Here is a 19,100-nt window from a genome sequence, read left to right as displayed (position 1 = left end):
CCTATCCTAGCAGCATCCATTTTGCCTTGCTGTTTTAGACTAAGCAATCTACCAAGTGCAGATGCTCATTTTGACATTGTGCTGGGCATGTAAGCATGCCCATACCTGTAGATGCACAATAACAGTAACAATAATACTGTAACTCTCATCAAACAGCTGTAATATATATTTCACTTATTAGAACTATAATAAGAATGGCTTCAATTTAATGCATACTTTCTAGTAGGAAGCCTTATTCAATGTATAAAATAGATTGCATTTGCAAAAAGGTTTTTTTACCAGCAGAAATAAAAACTGGTCCCTTTAAATTATAAACGCAAGTAGCCTTGTATAGAAATTTTTCCATTGAAACATCAGTGCATAGTAGCGTGAACATCACAGAAGAAGAAAACGTGCCTCTGCTTGAACATTTTCCTCACTTTCTGACTTCCGTGGTGCTATTCAGTCATGAACAATACTAGAACGTGAAAACGCTATTATTAATTCATTTAATGGAAGGAGCAGGTACATGATTTCACTCTGCAATCACAGTCACTCAGGCACTGAACGTATCCCAAAGCTGCATTCTTCTGCACTTTCTCACCACAGTACCCCACTGAGTATGTTGGCTTACCTATGAGAAGGCATTTCTGTGTATAAAACAAACTCTGTTAAGTACTAAAAATGTCACTTGTTCTGTGTTCAATGGGCAAAGTTCTTAGCAGGCTCTCTCAGTGGAACCTGAATGATCAGTTGCCTTGCTTTTGAGCCTCTCTGTCTTAGTTGGCAACCAGAGAGCGGTTGGGGGAGAGCTAGCAGGTGCAAGGGCCTGTCAAGCACTTTCTGCTTTCCATGTGGCTGATAAAAATAAATAGTCTTGTGCAGCCTCTGCAGCTAGAACAGCCGGGCATGCTCCTCCTGCATGTCCCTTCCATGTCCTTAGAGCCTGCTTTAAAGTGATTGGCAAGGTGTCTTCTGTGTGGGAGCAAGTCGTGCAGTGAAGGAGCCCTTCCCTACTCCAGCTCACTAAGCTGAGCTGTCTGGGCAACAGCCCCTCCTCTTACGCAGGCTCTGGTGAGTGGGTTTTGGTGAGTGAGCAGGAGTGGGAAGAAGACCATGGCTAGGCAAGAGGGGTTTTTGACAGAACTGTTTTTAGATTCTGGGAGAATACCGCACTGCAGACAGCAAGGAGCAGGCAGAGCAGTCCAGAAGAGAAAGAAGCGTGGTAAGATTTTGAGGCTTGCTATCAGCTCCAATGCTACTTAAAGGCAGCTATAGGATGGGACAGCAAGCATCTCCTTTCTTGCTAATGGGTGGTTGGCAGCAGGGCCCACAGAAGGGTTCTCTGGGAAGAGTTTCTGGGTGGACCTGACCTCTTCTGTCCAGCCTTCTCTTTCTTTACAGGATTGATCTGTGCCTGATTATTTTTAGCACTTCTTGTTGGGTGGAGATCAGTAGCAGCTCTGCTGCTTTTTCCAGGGGTGAAATCTGCACTTTCACTATGATGGCAATTGGGCTGAGGGAGGGGAAATGGTAACTCCTCCAGAACAGATAAGGGCTGCTTCTTTATTTATGCCCGTTTTATAAAAAGGTGTTGCACTTTCAAAAGAGTAGATGAGTGAATGATTATTCTCTTTGGATCTTTCCTGTAGCATAGAGGGACTTAGCTGCTGCTGTGTTTCCTACTGAAGCAATAATGCAGCTTTGGTGGCCTTGGTCCTTCTATGGCTCGGTGGATGGAGGGCCTATAGACTGTATTTATAGATGGTGTAGAATTTTATAGGAAAAAAATAGAATTTTTAATTTTGTTTTTGTTGATTAGATAGATTTGTTGTTATGGAAGTAGCTAGTATTTACTGTTGCATAAAAATAAAAAATTGAGGTTGTAATGTTATTAACTTCTACCATGCCAAAGAGAGTTGGAAGTCAATGTCTTTTTTCCCTTGCCTATTCCCACCCCACATTTCCCCCCTTTTTTTCTCCTTCCCCTAGTTTTCCATTACTTTTTAGTTTACTTTATAACTTACATTTTGATGAAAATTAATAAAAAGTTGATAATAACAGGAAACTGTTGGGAGGGATCCATGCTGCTCTTTTGCATGAAATAGGCACATGGAGGAAGAGGCAAAATATGCAATGGACCCTGGAAAAGTGTGTGTGCACATAGATGGGCGTATTAGTTTGTGTGTGTTTTAGAGAAAGCATGTTTCAGATGCCACTAAAATAGACTCCTAGAAGGAAGAGACAAATCCTTTGGCTGGGAAAACCTTGGCTAATGTTGTTCTCTTTCTTGTAATAAGGCGCCCTCCTTTCCTCCCTGCCCGTCATCAGCTTTAGCTGGAAGGCAGCTGGCTGCTAACCATGGTCCACAGATGCCCATGTTCATAGTACTGTCAAGTAGACAAATTGTGAACATGTGCTAAAGAGCAGTCTGGGAAGGCAAAGGTAAATATTGCGGAGGTCAAGGACCACCTGTGTAGCTTCAACATTTCCTTTGATTAAATGTTGAATCTTACAGTTCTGTTTGCACACAATGGCATTTCAGAGAGGAGGAATTTCCTTGATAGTTTATAGCATCGAAGTGTATTGAGTAACAATGAGTGCAGGTTGGAAAACATGAGATATTTCAGTGTCATCAAGCAATATGTGTGAATGTTCTAATCTCTGTATTACTGGGTGTTGGTATAATTTGCTGCAGAAGTGTTAGAGAAAGGGTTGTAGATGCATGTTTCCTGGGAGGATGAGTCTTAGATATGGCAAAGAGCAGAATCTCCACTTACACAGAGGCAATCAAATCAAGGGAACTTTCTTAGGAGGCAGGAGGGATCTAAACTCAGGCAGATTCCAATAAAAGTGGACCACTTGAAGCAGAGGGTGCCCGGTGGCTATGTGTGATGCAATCTTAGGCATGTGCCAGAATTGTTGCCTCTTTGGTGCTAGACTATTGCCTAGTTTGTTTGGCAAAAAGCAAAGTTACCACAAGACATAAACTGAGGGCCTCTTATGTGTGCTGTGGTAAGCTAGCTTATCTTGTGCACTGACTCTTTTTGTGTTTGTTTGCCGGGGATCTGGGGAGAGGGACTTTCTGAAAGCTCCACTGCTTGCGCCTGGCACACAAGATGAAAGTTCTGTTGGAGTGCAGTTCCACCCGTTTTATTCTCTTCCCTTTCTTCCCCACCATGTTGGCACTTGCTTCGTTCCTCAAAAGAGGTTGTAGGAGTTCTCTCCAGAGGAGGCTGCAACAAGAAGGCTTGTTCTGGGTTTGTAACATCGCCTGTAGCAACAGGTGCAGCTGTGCAGGGAAAGGGAAGTATGGTTGGGAGGGAGGGGGAAGGTTTCTGGACTGGGGGAAGTTGAAAGAGGAGGGTGTACCTTCTGTTGCTGAGCTGAGACTGTATGGGCTGAAGAACCGGGGGCCCAGCTTGGCTGAGTCAAGGCTGTGGCTTGTTAATGATTGCCTGCAAGTGGGGAGAGGCCCTCAAAAGTGACTTTCTGTGCATGCATTGTGTGCCTGGGCCTCACCTTCGTCTTTCTCTTTTCCTGTTGCAGGTGGCAGGAAAACCAGAGCAGAACCATCAACAGAGGGGGGCATTGGATTATTGCCTTGGCTGCTTTTCCATTATCCCTTTTCAGTTTGGGGTAAAGTTTGGAATCTTCTGTAAGTTAAACCCCAGAAGCAAAAATTTGTAGCAGCTGCCTCTGCCCCAGTTTCCCCACAATGCCATCTAATGGGCCAGTTGACACCAGCAGTCCTTCTGTGGACCGAGAGACAGTCGATGCTCACAAGGTAAGGAAATTTCAGGTGGAGGTTGGAATGACTGCTGGTCCTCTCTCCTAAGGCTAGATGGCCCACATGTCTCCTTCAGGTTAATTATGGTTCACACAACATGCTAAGCAGGATAAAATATTCTGTGGCTCAGCGTAGTGTGGAAATCCCACAATTGTCTTAGCAGGTTATGTTATCACATTAATATGCTTCATTTGTTTGAGATTAGAATGTTCCGTAAATACATAAATTGGATTTAATTAAGCATGTTTGAATATCTTGTGTGAGCCCAATTTGTCATTGGGAATTGTTGCAGAATTTATTTACCTACGTGTCTGTGCAAAACTGTATAGCACAGGTACCACGTGCACCATCTGCATATTGCTCTGACTAAAGTGCTGAATGTTTGGCACCTGTTTAATCCAAATATTAGGAATGGAATTTTCTGCTGTAATTAATTTCTATATCCATTAAATAGATGAGAATTATAGAGCAGATGGTGCAGAATAGGAGGAAGAAGAGAATTCACACTTGTTGATGATGCACTTGGATTTTTTATATCCATGTTTGATGCTTCAGAGACAAGGAAAAGTGTGATGAAACAAACATCCTCTATGCATGCTTAGGGCAAGCATGTTGAGCGAGAAGACCTGCCTGTTGAGCTTTCAGGGTTATCCATACAAGTTCCATTGTCAATCACGCAGGCCAGGAAAGTGAAGGAAGATCTCAGTCATCAGGGTATGAGTTTGCAAAGATTAGATTTATGAAGATAAGCCTGTTTCAGTCAGACTGACTTGAGAACTATAGGCTTGTGAAAGAGGATAATTAGGCTTATCCTAATGTAGGAATTGGCACTGATGTGTGCTTTCTTGGCAAAGAAATGAGTGCACCATACAGCAGAGTAGCATGTGTTGGGTGAAAGGGGTGTTTGAAGTTAGCAGTTTGTTTCAACTCTGTGATTGCTGGCATAGGGGCAAAGTACAGACAATTATGGAATCCAACATGCAGTATAAACATGAAGGAAATCTTGGGTAAAGCCTGGATTTATGTATTGACCTAGTTGTCCTGCTTGGATCTCTGATGACACCAGTAAATTGAAAGCAGTGGATGCAGATTGTGAGAATCAATTAGACATTTGTCCCTTGAGGAACATAAAACAACCTCAGTTACTGCTTGTGGGGCTGCAGACTTGGTGAAGTGGTTGTGAGAATGTGTTCGTGTCAGGTTGCATTGTAGCTGAAAGGATTTGCTAAGAGGGAGCATGATGGGAGGAACTCTGTTGCAGGTAGAGCAATTAAGCTCAAATACACGTGCAGATGGGAAATCTAGGATGGAAATCAAAGAAATAAGCACCTATTGCAGGGAATTGCTGTAAGAACTTCAGATTGTGGGGTTTAAGCTAAAGGAAGTTTTTTTTTTAAATTGCTGCTGTCCATAGGTGATGCTGGGGAAACAAACTGTTAGTACAGGAATCTGGATATAGCCTAGATAAGGAGATATGATGGAAATGGGATTCAGTTCAGGGTCCTTTAGATTAAACTCCAGCCCACAAACCTGTAGGGCCTTGAACTTGTAGCATTCAGTGGTGCTGTGAGTCACTGCCTCTTACATTGTGTGCCTTGTGGTTGACAGGGTTGCCATCACTTTATCCCACTAAGTTTGCCTAGGAGACTACATGTAAGTACAGCTGCTGAGACTATGATTCAGACAGCGCCAGGAAAGAAACAATGGAGCTGGCAGAAGCAGGATTTATTGGAAGGATGTCATCAACCTAACTTTATATATATTTGCTTTTATACATTATTGTTCATCCCAGTATATTAAACACCATCAGTATAAATCAGAGAGGCAGAAATCTTGACAAATAGGATTTATCTCACTGGAGTTGCTGCCAGAAAGCTGATGTGATACAAAGAGTGAGATACTGGACTAGCACCGGGCAGAAATAGATACAGTCTACTGTCAGCCATGGAAACCACTAGATCAGGGGTGGCCAACCTTTTGGATCTCAGGGACCACCAAACTCATAATTTTAGATCCCAGGGACCACTAACCAGTTCTGTGGGCATGGCCTAATTTGTGGGTGTGGCTTGGTTATCATGTGACTGGCTGGGCATGGCTTGTATGTAAATATTATAAATATTTATATAAATATTGATTTTTTTTATAAAAATAGAGCAACTCTTACCCAAAATCAGGCAAAGCAGGCAGATTGAGTTGCTCACAGAATCATTCAGTGATCTATCTATCTGCCATCGGCTAGCTCAGTTTCTCAAATTTGCTTGCCGTCAGTCTGCACTGAATAATAGAACCTTCAGTCCTAAGGGAGGTTTGGCTGTGCTTAAAAGCAGAGCCGAAGATCTAAAGACTAGCTAGAAAGCAAGAAATCCAACCATTTCCTGCTTCCTAGTTGATCTAAATCTCCCGGCACAACAGAACAGATGATGGTCGGAAAAAAGGAAAAGTAGCAATTTAGCAGGCAAGTTTACTGGGTAAGGAGTGAGTGGGCGGGGAGGGTTCCTGCGGGCCGTGTGGGTGGCGCAGCCTTGTGTTTCTGCACAGCCTGGATTAATTGCTTTGTGGGGGTGCTCTGGGGGTGAGATTTCTCTGCGGCCCACCAAAATTTTCTCACAGCCCACCAGTTGGTGACCACTGCACAAGATGACTTTGGCCAGTTGTCTTCCTCTGAGAGCTGTCATTAGAAAAATTGGAGGAGAAGGTATAATTACGTTGCTTTGGTTTCCTGGATAAACAAATAAACAATAAAATAAAGGACGAATCAGCCTAATATCTGGGCCAGCCAAGTTTCATGAGGAAAAGTGTTCCAAAGTCAGGGCTCTACCTCCTAAGGTCCTCAGCCCTCTATGTAGACAGCATATCTGTGGCTGTTGACAAAAGACAGGTTGGAATGGAAAATACCGCTCTTTCCAATGTTTGTGTTTTTGTAATTATTAAAAGTTGATCCAGACATCTTACATTCACTCAAAATATGTAAATAGGCTTATAATAAGCATGATTCTTCAAAGAATTATGAAATCTGCAGAACTTTATTTGGATCCATGCCCAAATTAAGAATGGAAACTGCCTTGTTGCCCTAATAGTGGTTCTATGTTGGAATGTAATAGGGAGATTGTATTCCAGTTGGCTTTGCTGAACGTACTTATCGTTTGGGATACTATAGTAGCAGGTGGCAACTAAAATGTGAGCTTGGCAGAGCTAGAAAACTGAACAAATTTAGTACTTGGATAAGGGAGTAAATTGAGAAAGGGTGTTGGTACTTATCTGACACGCCCGTTCTCCTTGAGCTGCTCAGAGCATCCAGTAGTGGGAGGTGCTTCAGTCTCTGCTTGTTTAGGCTGGGCTTAATTTGTGGAATGCTCCTCCTCCTCCACGGGACTCCTCCCCAGCGTTCCCCAGTTTTGGCGAAGACGAGAGAAACAAACACCCTCGCCCTTAATGCGGTAAAAATTTGTTGGCCGAAACAGGAGCCCACCAGATGGAAGAGGGTGGGGCTGGATGCTCTTCTCAGCTCAAGGAGAATGGGCGTGTCAGGTAAGTACCATGAGCTGCTCAAAGCATCCAATAGTGGGACATACCAAAGCTTGGCCTGCCCTACGGGAGGGACTCCGTCTGTCTTGGGATCCCCTCCTGGTCCCTGTGGACCTGTTGCAGAACCCTTCTGCCAAAGGAGGCCTCGGCTGATGCAAACACATCTATTTTATAATGCGTAATGAAAGGCGATGAAGAGGCCCAGGTTGCGGCACGACAGATGTCAGTGATTGGTGCCTGCATGGCCCATGCTGCTGATGTTGCGGTGCTCCTTGTTGAATGAGCTGTTACGTCCCTGGGCACCTATAGTGATTGAGTCTGATACGTTTTTGCTATTGTGGCCCGTAGCCAATGGCCTATTGTGGAGGATGAGACCTTGCATCCCTGATTGTTGGGCTGAAAAAACACAAATAAAGCTTCAGTTTTTCTGAAAGAGGCTGTGCAGTGAATATATATTTGCAACACTCGCCTCACATCCAGCTGATGCCATTGTCGTTCCAGCCCTTGGGATGGCCTGGGACAAAAATTAGGAAGTATCAGTTCTTGTGCCCTGTGAAAGGCTGAATTAACTTTGGGTATGAACATAGGATCGGGACGAAGGACAACCCTGTTGGAATGGAAGACGCAAAGATCTTGTCTGATTGACAAGGCTGCCAGTTCCGAAATACGACGAGTGGAAGTGATCGCTACAAGAAAAACTTTATACATCAGATATTGGAGACTTGACGATTGCAAAGACTCGAAAGGGCACTTAGTGAGTGCAAGAAGGATGTTGTTAAGGTCCTGAGTGGGATAACAGTGAGCCATTGGCCGGCATAAGTTTGTGGCTCCTCGAAGGAAACACTATGCGTGGATGATGGGAAAAAGATAGGAGACCTTCATAAGTGACGACTGACGCCAAGGGCACCACTTGTCTTTTCAACGTATTAGATGATAATCCCCTGTCAAGCCCCTCTTGTAAGAACACTAGGATTTGAGCCACAGATGGAGAAATGGGATCAATTTGAGACTTGGTACGCCATTTGCAGAAACTGGACCATGTGGCATTGTAGATGCGAGTTGTTAAGGGACGTCTGGCAGCTTGGATGGTGGCAGTAACTCTGTTGGAAAACTTTTCGCTCTTCAGATGACTCTGCTCAACCTCCAGACAGTCAGGTGCAACCATTGAGGGTCCGGATGTCGAAGGGGTCCTTGGGTTAACAAGACCCTGTCTGGCGGAGTTCTCCATGGTGGTGATACAGATAGACTGCAGAGGTCTGCAAACCACAATCGTATGGGCCATTAAGGAGCTACCAGAAGCAGCTCCGCCCTCTCATCGAGCAGCTTCTGGATGACCTTGGGGATCAGTGGAAATGGTGGGAATGCGTACAGAAGCCCCAGGAGCCAACGGCAACGGAGCACATTGAAATTCTCCACTTCTTGCGAGGGGTATCTGGAAATAAATCTCAGGAGCTGAGCGTTGAGAGGGCAAGCGAACAGTTCTACCACTGGCTGCCCAAATGTCCTGACCGCCTCTTGAAAGAGGGTCGGATGGAGGTGCCACTCCGATGGATCTATCATGGCCCTGCTTAGCCAATCTGCCTGTGTATTCGACAGTCCTGAAATGTGTTCTGCTCTGATGGAAATCAGGTTGCTCTCTGCCCAACGACACAAACACTCCGCTTCTCTTATGAGGTGTTTCGACTGAGTTCCCCCCTGTTTGTTTATGTGAGCTTTCGCTGTTACGTTGTCGGTCAATATTAATATGTGTTGGTTGCGTACCTGTAGAAGGAAGCTGCGGAGAGCCAGGTGTACTGCTCGAAGCTCCAGCCAGTTTATGCTGCACGATCGTTCTATGGAGGACCAGCGACCTTGGGCTGTGAGCGAGTTCCCCATCCAATCAGGTTGGCATCAGTGGTGATGGTAAGTCTGTGGGGCTCTTTGAATAGGCAACCTTTGTTTATGGCTGGTCTGGTCCACCAGAGGAGAGATATGAGGACCTGTGATGGAACTTTGACCTTGTATTTGGAGTTGCTTCGACTGGATCGCTGGTACGGGAGCAGGAACCACTGGAGGGATCTAGTGTGGAGCCAGGCCCAAGGAATAATAGATATACATGAGATCATCTTGCCTAACAATTTTGATAGATCAGCTAGGGACACCCTCCTATGAACCCTGATCTCCTTAACTAATTGATGAATGCTGTTTTGTCTATCTGGTGACAGGAAAACTTTGCCTTCCACTGTATCTATGCTGGCCCCCAGATGGATTAATCGAGTCGAAGGTGTTAAATGACTCTTTTCCCAATTGATTGAGAATCCATGTAGTTGTAGGGAGTGTAATGTGGTCTGAGTATCTATGACTGTTTGATGAACAGAAGATGACGAAATTAAGATATCATCGAGGTAACACTGCAGTCATATGGGGACACCCCGGAGATGAGCAGCGAGGTCTGCGAGAACCTTTGTGAAGGTCCTGGGGGCAGAGGCTCATCCAAAAGGAAGAGCCACATATTCAAAATGGAGATTATTATAACAGAATCATAAAAATTTATAGTGGGAAGGCCGAACTGGAATATGTAAGTAAGCCTCCATCAGATCTTTCAAAAGAACCAAGATATTAAAAGACACACCCAAACATACCACACATATTTTAAAACAAGTTCAAATTATTTGAGGATTATTGGAGCTACTATGTCTCCCCAATGATATCTGCTCCTCATATCAGGTCTAGCAGAAGAGATTTATTGTAGATTCTTTCTACTGGAGAATCATTGAAGGTTTTTTTTGTTGCTGAAGCTGCACTATGGAACTTCATTCCCCCCAAGGTAAGGCTAGTCCTGACCTTGGAGGCCTTCCAGATGGTCATGAAGATTTTGCTTTGAAAAAGAGCGTTCCACAAATTAAGCCCAGCCTAAACAAGCAGAGACTGAAGCACCTCCCACTACTGGATGCTCTGAGCAGCTCGTGGGAGAATTCCAGGGTTGCAGACTAGATTGAGAAGTTCAAAAAGTAACCCAGGAGGCAACAGTAGATGGATATGTATTGGTGTAAGTCATCAACAGTCAACTTTAAGATGATTTTACTTTTTCCTTTCCTTGAGCAGCCCAAAGATGCAATACTTGTGGAATGTTATTTAACCTCTGGGGTGTGAAATTTTACAAGGAACTGTTTTGTCTCATAAATGTTTTTTAACATCTATTGTATATGTAGTGTTATAGAAAGGATTATCTGGAATGTTAGGGTACGTCTCATATGTTGCATTTGGCCTTGCTCTTTTTCAACTGATGTCATGGAGATTGAGAAAATAATGAATGATTAAATGTTCTTAATCAGATAGCATTTATTTATTTGTTTATTCATTCATTCAATTTATAGAACTGCCCATCTCATATTTGTGGCTGCAGATGACTTACAATTAACAATAGACTACAATAAATTAAAATAGACAATATCAAAAAACACAGAATGCGAACAATACAAAACATTAAAATAATTAAACCCATGTAATACAGTAATTCATGAACAGTACAACCATTTCACGGGTACTACATCACTCTTCTATCCTCAGGTCAGATGGCAAAGCAAAATCTTCATGACCATCTGGAAGGCCTCCAAGGTCAGGACTAGCCTTACCTTGGGGGGAATGAAGTTCCATAGTGCAGCTTCAGCAACAAAAAAAACCTTCAATGATTCTCCAGTAGAAAGAATCTACAATAAATCTCTTCTGCTAGACCTGATATGAGGAGCAGATATCATTGGGGAGACATAGTAGCTCCAATAATCCTCAAATAATTTGAACTTGTTTTAAAATATGTGTGGTATGTTTGGGTGTGTCTTTTAATATCTTGGTTCTTTTGAAAGGAAAGGAAAGCAGCAAGAGTGTTGAGGAATGTTTGTGTCCCACCTGAAGTTCCATTTGGCGTGCCAGCTTTTGGGCATAGAAATTCTGGCCATTATTATATTTTAGATTATTGTGATACACTCTATATCAGTGGTTGCCAACCAGTGGGCCAGGGACCACTGGTGGTCCACGAGAAAATTTTGATGGTCTGCAGAGAATTGTCACTCCCCAAGCAATTAATCCAAACTACGTGGGACACACAAGGCTGCACTGCTCACATGGCCCGCGGGAACATAAGGCTGCGTTGCTTGCATTGTGAACAATACAAGGTAGTGAGGGGAGTGGGGAAAGGGCAGAGGGGGGGAACTTGCCCCGCTCACCCCACGTGCCATGCCTGGCCACTGGGCTACTTCTTTCCGCTTCTTTCTTCTTCTGCTTTTGGCAGCATGCAAGGCAAGGCAATGAGTCTTTGGGACGCTGCAAAGCATCCTGCTCCAGGAGGCTGCGCCAGCAAAGACTCATTTCTGGTGGAGTTTGGGGGAGAGAAAGAAAGTCTTCTGCTGCTTCTGCTGCTTTCCTTGCATGAAGCCAAAAATCTCTCTCTCTCTCTCTCCTCCCCTGAGAATGGAGCTGGAGACGGTATCTTGCGATCCCAGATAAAGAATGATCAATCAGTAGGAAAACGGGGTAGGGAATTTTCCTGCAGACCTTTTGGGGATTTTCCCAGGGGCTCTGGTCCGTGGGATTTAAAATTATGAGTTTGATGGTCCCTGAGGTCCTAAAGGTTGGCAACCCCTTCTGTATATCAAGCTGCCCATGAATAGTATTGAGAAATAACGGCTAGTTAAAATCTAGGTATCTTGTCAGGGGTGTCCTCGGGAGCGGGCTTATATAATGTACTGTAGGCCTCCACAATTTGTAGAGGGGAAATGGCCACATTAAAAATAATTGCAGGCTGCAGAGGAATAGCTGGTGTGCTGATTGGTTGTTGACTAGGTGAGCAGTGCAGTGATGAACTGATCATGCCAGTGAGGTGTGGAGGGGTCTTCTGAGGCAGCAATCAGTAAAGTCAGCAGCCTGTTCCTTGAGGGGGGCAGCACTGTTTGGGGAGGGAGCAGTGGATTTATTGATTTTTTTAAAAAAATGCAATAACAATTTGTTTGGTGGGCTACATGCAGCCTAAATCCGTATATTGTGCAGGCCTGATGTACTGGAATGAATGTTTGCTTCTGGGCACCATTTATAGTTCACAATTTGGCCTACTGATGCCTAAAAAGAGATCCCTAAAAAGTCGCCTTGAAACAAGATGGGTAGTAAAATAATAAAATAAAATAAAAATAAAATAATATAAAATAATAAAATAAAATAATAAAAAATAAAAGTAAAATAAAATGGTTTGACTCTAAAATAACTGAAGGACCATTTTTCATTTGAGTATGTTCATAAATTATTACCTCTGATATGAAGGTGTGTTTTATGTTCTGCTATTTGGAAAGAATAAATTAGTGTGTATTCAAGACAGTTTTCCGGTAGTGGCATTTTCCTTGAGGAATTTCCTACTGAGGGAGATTATATTGGCTATAAAGATAATAAACCTCCTGATAAATGTACTTAAATACTATACTGTAATATTTGCTCCTCCATTTCATAGTATTGTACGAAATTTTAATGATATGTACATTGCCTATTATTCTAGCAGCCTACTAGGAAGAAGATAAGATTTATAAATGTTATAAGTACATAACTAAATAAAACACATTTGAAATTTTAATTTCCAAATTGTGCACTAATTGAAGCAAAGTTAAGCATCAAGCCATTTCTGTTTGAAGCTATTGTTGCTGCAAATTCTAAATGATGTTCATGTTATTCACTGTAGTAACTAAAATCTTTTCTCAAATGGTATCTTAAACTATCTCTGTTTTCACTAAATCAACTTGTATTATACATATGCAAAATATGCTATTTTTAATCATTTTGTGAACTTTGCAATTTTGCTGCTTAATGGTGGTTTGCTTACTAAGAACTTACCTGTGCTTTGTTTACTTGTGAGTATCCTCTTAAACAGAGAGAACCAGGATCTGGGGGGAGAAGTTGCAGGACTCAGATTTGTAGACACTTATTTTTATAGGTGTCTACAAATCTACAAATTTATTTTTAGCTGTCATGAGGAAGTAGTTAGAGCAGGGGTGTCAAACTCGTGGGCTGGATTTGCCACGCACTGGCCACGCCCATGCCCAGTTTAGTGAAGGGGGCAAAAGTCATGGTATTTCACATGACACTGTGACGACACAAGTTTGATACCCCTAAGTTAGATCAAATAGAAGATCAAATAGATTTCAGATGTGAGTAGGGTATAAGTGATAGAATACTAATAAAACAATATTTGTAGCTCAGGATTGAAATGAGGATCCCTGGTGCTCTCTGAGCTTGGTTGTTTTCTTGCAGACATTTTATTACCGAAACTAGATAACATAATCAGTTTGGGTAATGAAACATCTGCAAAAAAATAACTATGCTCGGAGAACAGCAAGGACCCCTTAAGTGATAGAATATTTGCTTTGTACCAAATAGTTTCTTGGTATTTCCAATGGAAAGAAATCTGAAATTTAGAACAGCAGCATCCAGTGGGTATAGATGAGCCCCTACCAACCTAGAGCCCTACATATTATTAGGACTACAACTCCCAGGATTCCAGGGCAACCAGTTGGGTAAATTTAAAATAGATAATAAACTAGACCGGGTTTCTTAAAGGATGTCCTAGGACCCCAAGACCCTCCCACAGGGTGTGCAAAATCAAAATTATTTGCTAGCCTATGTTGAAAAATAATACAACACTAAAATCTGATCAAACAATCATGAGAAGCAGTATCATCAGTGAATGTATGAATTTTAATTTTTAATATTGACATATCAATAAATGTAAACCATACAAGCAGCTCTTTTGAAGTCCTCCATAATTTTCAAAAGTGAAAATTGAGCTAGATGGACCTGATGAAGTATAAGCAGCTTCCTTTGTTCAGAATTTGTATTTAAAATAGTAATTAAAACTACATATCAAGAAGGCCTGGATCAGTTATGTCTGTCAGCATTGCTGGCTTACTTTGTAATCAAGGAAAAAGTAGGAGGTGTAGGGATTAATTGTTGTATATATATATTTTATGCTTAAATTATATTCCCTCCTACACCTGCTTTTGTTCTTTAATTGCTGCATCTTTGTTTAATTCCAGATACCATTAAGGTATTTCTGATTTTTCTATCTGTTGTGATGAGGTGAAATATGGGGTACCCATTTCAAAAACTTTAAAAGTAATGCTTTTAAAAATTATGACACATTTGTTCTGGAAGGTGGTTTAGCAGAACATAACAGAATTTCAGCCTTCCTAAATTTTTAGAATGATCTGTGGATAGACTTGTATAATTTCTTGTATTGTTTTGATAAAGATATGCAAATCCTGACCTTCCTCACATTTCATCTTCTCTTATTGAAATATCTGTTTGAGTGGCGCTGTAGTTAGAATGCAATATTGCAGGCTAACTCACTGCTCATTCCAGGAGTTCGATTCTGACTGGCTCAAGATTGACTCATCCTTCCATCTTTCTGAGGTCAGTGAAATGAGGACCCAGATTGTTGAGGGCATGCTGACTCTGTAAACTGCTTAGAGAGGGCTATAAAACAATGTGAAGCGGTATATAAGTCTTAAGTGCATTAAGTGCATTGGTAACACTGTTCAAGTTTGTCTTGCCCTTGTCAATTTCACTGCAGACGAGAGGAAAAGTTCTAAACACAACAGAGATGTTGTGGAGGAAGAATGAGTTATCACTTCAGAGCTTGATGGGGTTGTAACTGAGTCCATTGATAAGAGTAAGACATCTAATGCTAACACTCAGGGAAGGCACATAATTAAAGCTACCAGTGCCTAAATGGTGCCCAATAGCCAATTGATCCTTAATCTTCTTTTGCAGGCAATATATGATCCTTATACTAGTTTCAATCTGTAATTTGCACTAGTTGCAATTTCTGGACATTTTTCAAGAGTAGACACATGTAAAGCACATAGTGATAGTCATGTTATACCCAAGTCATGGATAACTGTTGCTTAAGAAGGGTGATAATTGGTATACCAGGTGTAATTATGTACATTATCAAAGTCATCATCTACAAATACAGTACCAGCTGGGGATCAAGGAGTACTTCAAACTTCTGGCAGAGTGAAATTCTGTCTAGAATAGGTTTCATCTCAATCCTAAAGTCCAATTTTCTCTCTTACAACAATACTCTGTCTTATTTATTTATTTATTAAATTTATATGTTGCCCATTTTACTATCCAAAATGATTCTGGGTGGCTTATCCAGATTTAATTTCACATTTTCTCCATCTAATGCATTATTCATACTTGGAAGCATTCAAGGCTATCAGTTGCTTCTTTAGAGTTAAAAAATAGAGAGCAGTATACTTTGCTGTCATCAGCATAATAATATCCTTCCTTGGTAATTAAATAGCCTAAAAACAAGATATAATCCCAAGGAATAATAATATAGGTGTCAAATAGTAGACCACTGGTCCTGCCTTCTATGTACATCCCAACTGGAAGGACTGGAACCACTGCAGAAAAGTATCTCTAGAAGTCCAATTCTCATCAGAGGAATCCCATGGTTGATCCCATTGATGATATTGAAAACTGCTGAGAGTTTCAAGACAACTAGCAGGATTGAACTCCTCCCAACTAATTTCCAACGAAGATTATTAACAAAGCAAATAAACTAATTTCACTATCATATTCTGGAAGAACCCTCATTGAAATGAATCTGGAAAATATCTTTCAAATCTGGAGCTATGAGGACATATATTTTTTGTTCCCTTATCACATACATTATTTTCATGAGGTGGGCTCGCACAAGTCCAATTGTTTCAAGTTACAACATAAAATACTTTAGAGCAATTTGCAAAGCTGGATTGCCCCTGGAAGAAGGACTTAATTCTCAATCAGCAGCAGCCCAAAGTCACTCAGTGGGGAGGCCTGAAGAATGACTATCCTGCACAATATTGAAAAGATAGCAGGTGGACTTTGAGATGTCCTGCTTTGGTTAGATAAGTATCACACTTTGAATGGTTGTTAGAAAAATATAGGAAGTTGAGTCAAATCTGGAGGCAGATGTTGCAGACAATAGTCATAATTTGCATGACATTTTCTGAAACAATTTTTGTCTGGCTTTCAAAGTCAGTTCCATGTATGACTTGCGGAATACATCAAATACTTGTATTAAAGCATTATTGGGAACATCTCCTTTATGCTTTCTAAAGTTGAATAGAAATTATCCGCTTTCCTTGATTCATGAGGATTCTAAAATGGGGTTAGTAATTAGGATTATAACCATAAAATTGCAAGATTATTTTATTTATTCCTTCAAGGAACATTTATTCTATTTTCCAGCTACATGCTGCTTGAGGCATCTGAGTGAAATAATAGAAAAAGTAATACAAATACAAAAATATTTAGCAAAAGCAATAATTAAAAGAATGTAAATTATGCACTTATTTCCACAGGGAGAACAAAATGAAATCAGCAGTGAGAATTCATTACTTTGGCAAGGCAAAATCCTGTCAGAACAGATCAGATTTTTGGGTGTGAAAGACTAATAGAAAATTGTTAAACAAGTACAATATGCCATGGTTTTCAACAGCGTAGGACTGCACCATTTTCCCATCAGCTTTTTTGTTGCTGGCTCTGAATGAACAATTTGATATAGGAAGAGGAGATCCTTCAAGCACCTATGCAGAACTTTTGAATTCACCCCCACCCCCCAATCATGGTGTGAGAAATTGGCCATTTCTTAAACACTAGTGGTGTAGCTTTCCTTAGTTTTAAGAAGAAAACTGAAATAGATCACATTCCCTATCAACAGAAAAGTAGTAAAGAATACAATTGGAGCTTTGGGTTTCTCATGGGCGAAGTGATAATAACTATACTTCATGATGTTCTGCCTTATACATGTTCATTTCTGAGCAAAGCTATTTCTTAATAGTTGCGGCAAGGGGGTATAGGTGTGTTATAGGATTATTTGCAGGGATGGGATTCTACCAGTTCGCACCTATTCTCTAGAACCGGCCGTTAACATTCTAAGCAGTTCAGATAACCAGTTGTTAGAAGAAATTACTAGCCTAATCCTGTAAGGAAGGCAAGAAGGAAACATTCTGGCGTTGCTTACAGAAACTGCCTCTCTGTTGACCCTTATTACATTCTTGGCAGGGCTGGACTTCCTATTTCAGGAGCTTCTCTGGAGTTTTTTTCCCCTCCTTTGCTGGTACTTTGCTTGTGTGGAGTGACTATTCAAAGTTACAATGGCACTGAAAAAAGTGACTTACGACCGTTTTTCACACATACGACTGTTGCAGCATCCCCACAGTCATGAGAGGCCAGGTGAGGAGATGCATGCCTCGATGTGAGTGATATTGAGTTGGCCACACCCAGTCAGTCACATGAGCAAGCCACGGCCACCAACTAAGCTACGCCCACAGAACCAGTTGTTAAAAAATTTGAATCCCACCCCTGATTGAAAGCAATCAGGTAATGAAAGCAAGACGGAAGAAGAAAGGGAGGGAGGACCTCTAGAGAAGATAATCGAGCCATTCATTAAAGCTGAATCACAGGTGGAGCTAATGATTTAGGTATGGATGAGTCACAGATCCATCTGGAAGGAAATGTCACACAACAGTGGAAAAGAAAAGAGAATGGATGCTTGTCGTTCTTGTTTTGAAATCACAACAACCTACCATCCATCCATAGTTTATGGACCACCCTGTTGTGTATTTGTGGCTGGAGGGATCTCCTTGATCCCTTTGGATCATTGAGCAAGTGGTGCTCTGATTCTCAAAAAGGGGCTTTCCTGAGAATCCCGGACTTTTAATCTACAAAAAACAGTACCTTAGGTCCACCGTTTCATAGCTCCAATACATTTTCAAACCAACACACAAATTATTTTCACTTCTGCCAATCTTTAAAGGCAGAGTACACGGAGAGATCTTTCGTTTGCTAATGGGGGTTTCCTTCAGATGAGACAAGGAGAGTGCAAGCAGCGTTATAGTATACAAAGTCTCTTGGAGTAAGAAAGGGAATCGTCCAACATGCTTAGCCACCATTCCTTATTGCATATAAAATGCCCCTGTGAGTTGGGGTGGGGAAATAATAAGGTATTGACTATTCTGTAACCAACCTGGCTGCATTTGGAATGGAGGGAATTAAACATGAAGATATGAATCTCTGTGGCACATAGTACTAGAGTTCAGGGACATTTCTTCCTGGCTGTGTTACCTTGCATTTTCCCCATCCTTGATTGGCAAAAAGTATCTCAACATACATTTTTAATATATCAGGGCAAGGGCTGATTTCCTATCTTCTTTTCCTCTTTGATGCAGCACGATTGGCTGGTGGAGTCACATGATGAAAAGGGCTCCCGATGTTCCCTCTTCCTTTCTGTATTCCCCTTTTATGTCCCATTACCAATCAGTTAACTTTTTTTGGATACAGAACTATTTCTCTCCTAGGAAATCGACAGTATGTCAAACAAATAAACTGCCACCTCCTCTTTTTTTTTTCAGAATTCAGAATTACTTATTTTTTGTAGAATGAACAGCAATTTTAATTATGATTGATTGATGTACCATTAAATCAATGTATATTTTATTTTTATTTAAGAAAATTAATATGGTTGCCGATGCTAGGTTGATTCTTAGCCACCTGATAGATTGATTCCCCCCCACCCATGATCTGTCCCTCAATGGTCCTTGTACCATCGTGAGTTCATTGGCACTATAACTGTCTCTCCCCATCTTGCTGATAGTTGTTTTCTCTTTCCTTCCTTTTCCCCAGCATTAGAGCCTCCAGAAAGTTAAGTCTTCACATAAAGTAAGATATTTGATCATATTAATCATTATGTCTCGAGTGAGAACTCCGGGTTGTTTTCTTCTCTTGTACTATATCTTCC

The 19,100-nt window shown here is 41.5% G+C and overlaps 1 protein-coding gene across 8 annotated transcripts in view; it reads left to right on the top strand.

Annotated features, from left to right (window-relative positions):
* Positions 1 to 19,100, top strand: part of DNMT3A (DNA methyltransferase 3 alpha) — a 124,530-nt gene that overhangs the window by 13,407 nt on the left and 92,023 nt on the right. For 7 of the 8 annotated variants that reach the window (XM_087929038.1, XM_087929022.1, XM_087929041.1 and 4 more), the window contains exon 2: positions 3,529 to 3,766. In XM_087929038.1, the coding sequence (XP_087785164.1) occupies positions 3,698 to 3,766 (69 nt within the window). In that variant the 5' untranslated portion in view covers positions 3,529 to 3,697. Of the gene's footprint in view, positions 1 to 1,035; positions 1,054 to 3,528; positions 3,767 to 19,100 lie in introns of those variants that run through there. The other variant, XM_087929016.1, reaches the window with a different exon arrangement.

The sequence above is a fragment of the Pseudonaja textilis genome, chromosome 1 (genome assembly GCF_049901715.1).
Source record: "Pseudonaja textilis isolate UNSWEBS1 chromosome 1, rPseTex1.2, whole genome shotgun sequence".
Taxonomy (NCBI): domain Eukaryota; kingdom Metazoa; phylum Chordata; class Lepidosauria; order Squamata; family Elapidae; genus Pseudonaja; species Pseudonaja textilis.
This window is presented reverse-complemented; position numbering and strand designations above follow the sequence as displayed.